Source organism: Pinus tabuliformis, chromosome 6, assembly GCF_031772625.1.
Source record: "Pinus tabuliformis cultivar Carrire ecotype Pingquan chromosome 6, CPIR1, whole genome shotgun sequence".
In the NCBI taxonomy this organism is placed as follows: Eukaryota; Viridiplantae; Streptophyta; class Pinopsida; order Pinales; family Pinaceae; genus Pinus; species Pinus tabuliformis.
Window position 1 is genome coordinate 1,615,987,486 of NC_142292.1, and position 7,281 is coordinate 1,615,994,766.

Sequence of the window (7,281 nt, forward strand, 5' to 3'; positions counted from 1 at the left end):
TACTTGTACGAGTTTTGATCATCTAATGGCAGACAAATTTGTCCCTCTTCAAAGAATTTTTTTTTGAAGTTCACCTGGTCCATGAATAAGGCTTGCTTGGAAATTCAAGAATTGTCCCTGATAAATAAAGCTCACTTGGAAATTCATAAATATAAAGATCTGCTACAAGACTATGTCAGTTCAGAAGGGGAAATTCAAAATACATACCATTAATCCTACTAGTGGAAAATAATCATTCAATATTAAATGAGATTTATAAGGTATTAAGAACACTCAACTATAAATTTACATAAATATTTTCAATATATATATACATGAACACAACCCAAAACTCTGTCAGCGACACCACTAGAGGTAGGTTTTCATCCACTTAAATTAATGGGCAACCTTCAATCATGATTTCTGAACTAAATATGGTGTGTGCAGTCATCAGTTGCTGGAGCTACAACTATTTTTTACAAGTAATTTGGTGGGGCTTAAAAGAGCAACACAACCAGAAAATGGATTTGAATACTTATCATAAACAACTCTTAGTTTTAAGCAACGTCTTTCGGTAAAAATCACATAAGAGAATTTTTTGGCCGATGCGTTTCGAACCAACAAGTGTGGTTCATCATTAGGACCAGATGAAGAGGCAGACCATGTCAAAGACTTAAAGAGAGAGCAATGTAGAGACATAATTTCAAGTAACAACTATATTTGAACAATAATATTTAAATTATAATATTAATTTATTAATATATTAAAAACAAAGATTATTAAGTAACGACTATATTAAATGGCCAGTTTTTGAAAAAAATATTTAAATAATAATATTATTTCAATAATTTATTAAAAATATTAATAGGTAACGACTATATTAAATGGCTAGGTTTTGAAAAATAATATTTAATTTATTAAAACCAAATATTAGTAGTTTTTGAAAAATAATATTTAAATAATGATATTAGTTTATTAATTTATTAAAAATATTAATATGTAACGACTAGTATTTTAAATTAACTTATTAAAACCAAATATTACTACTTTTTGAAAAATAATATTTAAATTGTGATATTAGTTTATTAATTTATTAAAAACAAATATTAATGACAATGATGATGATGATGATGATAGTAGTAGTTAATGTCCACTGAGACCAAATTGGTCTATCGGACCTATAATTTTCTTAGTTTTTAATTGTCTAGCTCCTCGTCTTTCTTGGCGAGATTGGTGTTGTAGCTTTCTTTTTTTTCTCTACGGTCTTCCAACTTCCTTTATCTTGCATATCCTTCATCTCTTCTGGTTCTTGGGACATTGGTGTCTTAGTTTCGTGATCTATTATGTTCATCCTTTTGAAGATAGTCGGAGAACAAGTTTGGTCTAGGAGATTTTCTTTGTTGTTAAATGAAGATTTATTTTATACGGTATTTGAATCCTCATAACTGTTGATGCTTGATTAAAGAGCTATATTAAATAGGTAGATTTTGAGAAATAATATTTAAATTATTATTAGGAGCGACTCCCTACATTAGTGAGATTGGTCGCTCGATTAATCAAAGGATTGGTGAGCATGCTGCTGACATCAAGCATGGCAGGACCCGCTCCTCTGCCTTGGCGGAGCATGCAGATAAATCTAAGCATCACATCTGCATTGAGGAGGCCCAAGTCGTTGCTATGGTTAGTCATTTCCATCATCGTAAATTGAGGGAGACCCTAGAAATTGAAAAAAGACCCAATAATTTGAATAGAGATGATGGTTGGAATATTAGTAGAAGTTGGGTCTGTGTCCTGTCCTCCTAGTTTTTTAAGCTTCTTTTTGGGATTTATTATGTTTGTTTGTTTATCTATGTAGGTATTGGCATCCTTTTTATAGTATTATTCATTACAGTTTATTTTCTTGATCCTTCATGTTTTTTATGTATTTTATCATCCTATTCGTTCTTAACTCCTTTTAGTATTTTTGTTATTTGTTTGATGGGCGTGAGCTCCATATTTTATTGTTGACCCCGTTTAATTTATATATATGTTTCTATTTTTATTTATTTATTTATATATTTGTTTTGACTTGTGTATATTTTTGTTTTATTTTATTTATTTTTTCATTAATTATTTTTAATTTATTTTATTTTATTTACTTTAATTATTTTATTTATCAAATGTTTTTTAATTATTTTATTTATCAAATGTTCTTGTCTCTCTTCACTCATTTTTGTAATTTTTGACTCCCCTCCTTTAAAGTTTGACTTTGATTATTTTGTAAATATTATTTTTCAAAAACTATGGTTACATATTGGCTTTTAATAAATTAATAAATTAATATCACAATTTAAATATTATTTTTCAAAACCTAGTAATATTTGATTTTAATAAATTAATTTAAAAAACTAATAGTTAAATATTAATAAATTATTTGTCGTTACAGTTTTTCCCAAGTTTTTTTAGGCTTTTTCCACAGTTGTGTTTCATACACAGATTGATACAAATTAGTTCTTAACTCGGCCATAAAAACTTTTGAGCTCCATGAAATGCTAACTGCTACCTCCTCAGTAACCCAGAGTTGTAATGAGATGGATCAGTGCTAACTCCTCCGTAACCAAAAGTTGTAATGAGATGGATCAGTGAATTGGTGAGTAGATAGTGTTACAATGTCAGAACCCAGGATGAAATGTATCAGAATATGCATGTGCTTGAGATTTTGTAATCGATGTATGTGCGGCGTGTATGCTTATAGCAATAAGAGGGTTCTGTAATGGATGCATGTGTCATATGTATGCTCATAGCAATGTGGCGATGGATACATGACTTCATGGTGCCATACTTGATGTATGTGTGACAATGAGGAAATGGATCAGAAAATTCACTGGAGGGTCGAGTAGGAGGAAATTTTTGAGAATGGATTTCTCTGGGAATGTATTCTCAAAGCAGCGGATGGATCAGTGAATTGATATGTGGGAGAATATCCGGAGGAAATGTATGAGAGGATTGATCAGTCAAGTGATCGGATAATATTTTCGAAACCATGGAGAAATGTACGGAATGGCTGTGCATGGGCGTGTACGTTCATAGCAATGAGGGGATCAGGATGTATCAATCAATTCATAGGAGGATAGCGTGAGAATGTCAGACTGCTGAGGCAGCATTAATCACTTTGTTGTATGTGAATGCAATATTGTTAGCAAAGGGCAAAATTGTTTTACATAGCTGTCAAGATGCTTTTTTGAAATTGTGAAAATCAAATTTCATCAAATTTGAAAAGTGGCCTTGCTTTAAAATCCCAATAAGGTGGGGATTGATGCCAAGATTGATATCAGACTGCTGAGCAGCATTAATCACTTTGTTGTATGTGAACAGCATATTGTTTGCAAAGCCATTGTGGGTATCAGGAATGGCATTTGAAGGGAAAAATTGTTTTACAGAATTGTTAAGATGTTTCCTTGAAATTGTGAAGATAAATCTAGTAACTGTGAAAACCATCAAATTTGAAGTAAATCTGTTTTAAAGTCGGTCTGTTTTAAAATTCCAACCGGGTGGGGATTGATGTGGTAGATGATGTCCCTCCAAAGAGCATGGCGAACAAAAGCGCTTGGCAATTTCCAAACACCGTTATGGAAATTTCTCGGTGATAGCATGCCGCGTAGTCCAACAAAAGGCAACAAGGCGTGCCCTTCACGGAACCTGGTGGTGGGTTTTTCCACTACCCTTTAGCACCATCATCAAATGACATAGATGTATAAATGATGCTAAGCCCTAAATTTTCCACATCTCATTGCAAATCCGAAAACGGTTCGCTTGCTATTTCGACAACAGGAGAGTCTTCTGCATTGCGCCATCAACAGACTCCGCTGGTCCAGTTCACTTCCTATCATTTCAATGGGCATTCTCTTCAACGAGGCGGAGAGGAAGGATCTTAGAGCTGGCGACCATATTTACTCATGGAGGACAGCTTACATATATGCTCACCACGGTACATTTCCTCGCATTAATATGACCTTTATATTCAATATAGTTACAGAGAACTCATTATATTCCTCTGGATTTTAATGCATTTGTTTTCAATTGGATACCCCAATCGGTTCGCTGGCTTTAGTTCACTTCAACATTATCCTATATCTATAAAATTAGGTTGGAGACACTACCAGGTGTTTCCTCCAAATGTTTGAGTTATGGTTTGCTGCCAATTATCGTTATGCTTGTTCTCTGCAATATTTGCCATTTCTGTTTTGGCATCTAACTGATCTGGATGCAGAGTTTGATTCCGTGTACTTTATTGTTCTCGTTTACCATAATGACTTTGCTTAGCTGTTCTGCAATAAAATGTAATTGGCTTTTGCATGATTTCCCATTTAAGTTCATCTCACATCTTATGATCCCTGGGATCCTACACAGGGATTTTTGTTGGGGATGATGACGTTGTCCATTTTACAAGAGGGTCGGGTCAAGAAATTGGAGCAGGGGTCAGTTTAATTAATTCATTTGCCTCTACTTCAATACCAAAACAACATCTGAGTTGCCCAAGATCTCCTGACAGCTGCGGCCTCCAATATGGAAATAGTGGAGTGATCCGGTCTTGTCTAGATTGTTTTCTTGACGGAGGAGCTGTGCATCGATTTGAGTATGGTGTTAGTAAAGTTGTATTTTTGGCACAAGTCCGCGGAGGAACATGTACACTTGCACAGTCGGATCCCCCAGACGAAGTCATTCACCGTGCAATGCATCTGCATAAACATGGTTTTGGAAACTACGATCTGTTTTCTAACAACTGTGAGGACTTTGTAATATACTGCAGGACGGGATATATTGTTAAAAGAAAGCCCTCAGGAAAAAGTGGTCAAGTAGCAGCTATGGATGGCGTTCGTTCTGCTTCTAGTCTCGCCTATGACCATCGAGATATGCTTAAGAGACCATTAAGTCTGGCATTGGTGGTTGGAGCTTACTTTTATAAGAGATATGTGGCAGATATTGGCGTTCGTGTTGATAAAACTAAGGTGCCAGTCGAAGATTTGGCTACATTTCTTGATTCTTCAACTCGTATTGGCCTTGATAAAACTAAGGTACCAGTGGAAAATTCGTCTGTATATCCTGCTTCTTCAACTGACGGTCGCGTTGATAAAGCTAAGGTACGAGTGGAAGATGTGGCTGTATTTCTTGATTCTTTTACTGGTAAGAAGCTTCAAGAGTTGGGAGATTTGGCTGTATCTTCAATTGGTATTAGCGTTGACAAAAGTAAGGTACCAGTAGAAGATTCGGCTGTAAACCTTGAATCAGCTACTATTCGTGTTGATAAAATGAAGGCACCTGTGGCTTCTTCAACTGTCAAGAAGCTTCCAGCTGAAGATTTGGCTGCATATTCTGATTCTTCAACTGCTATTTTTGTTAGTAAAAGTAAGGTACCAGTGGAAGGTGAGGCTCTATTTCTTGATTCGTCAACCGTCAAGAAACCTTCAGCGGATAAAAGCTCCACATCACAGGCAATAAACAGAAAGAGAAGCTCCAAGAAGCAGAAAAAGAAGCTCCGTCAACAACAGAGAAGAAACTGTGAATTAATGAAAGAAGTTGAAGATGTGGCTCAATTTCCTGGTTCCTCAACTGGTAAGAAGCCTCCAGCGGAAGATGTGGCCGTTTCTCTTGTTTCTTCTACTGCTGAGAAGCCTCCAGTGGCTGAAAATTCCTCGTCTCCGGCAATAAGCAGAAACAGAAGCTCCAGGCAGAAAAAGAAACTCCGTCAACAGCAAAGAAGGAACTGTCAACCAGTGGAATGCCCGAATGGTAGTGGACCCTGCCTCCAAGAAAATTGATTTTTTTCGTGGGAGACGAGGATGAAATGTGTCGGGCATAATGACATGGCTATGGTCAAACAAATTAAAATGTTGTCATCCTTCTATCATCTATGTGATGGTGTCAGGCGATAGATGCTTCGAAGTGTATAGGACTGAATTTGTATATTTGGAAGAGTTGTAATTTCCTGTTTAAAAAAATAAAATTAAATATATGTATTTGTCAATTCAATGAATACCTATGATTTTTAAGCGTTAACGTGTATATATGGAAAAGTTTTAGATGAGTAAATTAATTTATAAAGAAAAGGGAAGAGTATGCCAAAAATTAAAGGAGAATTGATATTGATATAAAAAGAAAACGATATTGATTAAAATAGACTATATTGGAATTGTCATGATAAAAGAAAGAATATTATAATATAAAAATTGGTAAAGGTCTATATTGCATTATTCACTTCAGGAGAATGAAAACGCCAATACGGAGGCGCCTGTTGTAGACGACGTGGATCCTCTCCAGATATGGGAGCCACTGTGGACATAAATAAGAATCATTGCTTCATTTGAGATTAACTGTATGTTGATAAGGCAAAACATTGGATGCCCTCCTTCCCCAAAGTCCATTCTCATAACTGATATGGAAATATGATTATAGTTTGATCGCTAAAGCTTTTTCTAATATTTGTTTAATTCATGTCAAAACTGTGACTCGATCTGAGCTGTTATCTCAGTAGGCTTCTTTTTCAACAGACAAATCTCTCAGAAGTTATAGAGCCGGAATTTCTTCAATCGTTTATAAAAATATCAACTTCAAGTATTTGTTGCTTTAATAATACTTTGGTGTAAATTATGGATGGATTCAGGGATAGAATTAAATTTCTTCAATCGTTTATAAAAATCTTAGATTTCTTAAGTATTTGGTGCTTTAATCATATTTAGTGTAAATTATGGATGGATTCAGGGATAGAATTTAGCAGTCCTAGTGATTTGTCAGTCAAATACAATTTAAACATTTACGAAACCAAAACTGTAAAGACAAATATAAAAACTGTCAAATTTACTGGATAGGCCGATTTTGAAATTCCGACCCGGGTTAGATTGAGTACATTTACTAGCAATGCTGGTGGGAAGTTTCCTAATCAGGTATGGATACCTAGTACACTGCCAGATTGGTTGTCTAGGATGCATGGTCTTTTCCATCCATTTGAATAAATCACTGAGTTTGAATTTGGAAAAAAAATAAATTGAAATATTATTTTTATTTATTAAAATTTATATAAAAATTAATATTAAAAGATAAAAATCATTAAAATTTTCAATATTCATATTGATAATTTATGATATTGTAACAAAAGTTATCTACAGAATTATTTTTTTTTTTAATAAGTAAACAGTTTTAAAATTATATGTTTAACTTATATAATAATCTATTTTAATAATAATAATAATAAAATTATAATTTAGTTTGTTTTATGATTTTTTAAATTTTAACAATGTAATAAAGTGAGTGTTTTAATACTGGTAA

The 7,281-nt window shown here is 33.9% G+C and overlaps 1 protein-coding gene across 1 annotated transcript; it reads left to right on the forward strand.

Annotated features, from left to right (window-relative positions):
* The first annotated feature begins 3,395 nt into the window (after window positions 1–3,395).
* LOC149265086 (uncharacterized) lies at window positions 3,396–5,964 on the forward strand. The gene is made up of 2 exons (XM_089391456.1): window positions 3,396–3,946; window positions 4,369–5,964. The coding sequence occupies exons 1-2, from the start codon at window positions 3,853–3,855 to the stop codon at window positions 5,775–5,777; spliced, it is 1,503 nt and encodes a 500-aa protein (XP_089247582.1). The 5' UTR covers window positions 3,396–3,852; the 3' UTR covers window positions 5,778–5,964.
* Window positions 5,965–7,281: the final 1,317 nt, after the last annotated feature.

Excerpts from the sequence above, each read along its gene's own strand:
- LOC149265086 (XM_089391456.1), top strand. The coding sequence starts at position 3,853 with ATGGGCATTCTCTTCAACGAGGCGGAGAGGAAGGATCTTAGAGCTGGC. Across the intron at positions 3,947-4,368 it reads TTACATATATGCTCACCACG|GGATTTTTGTTGGGGATGAT; the intron begins GTACATTTCCTC and ends GATCCTACACAG.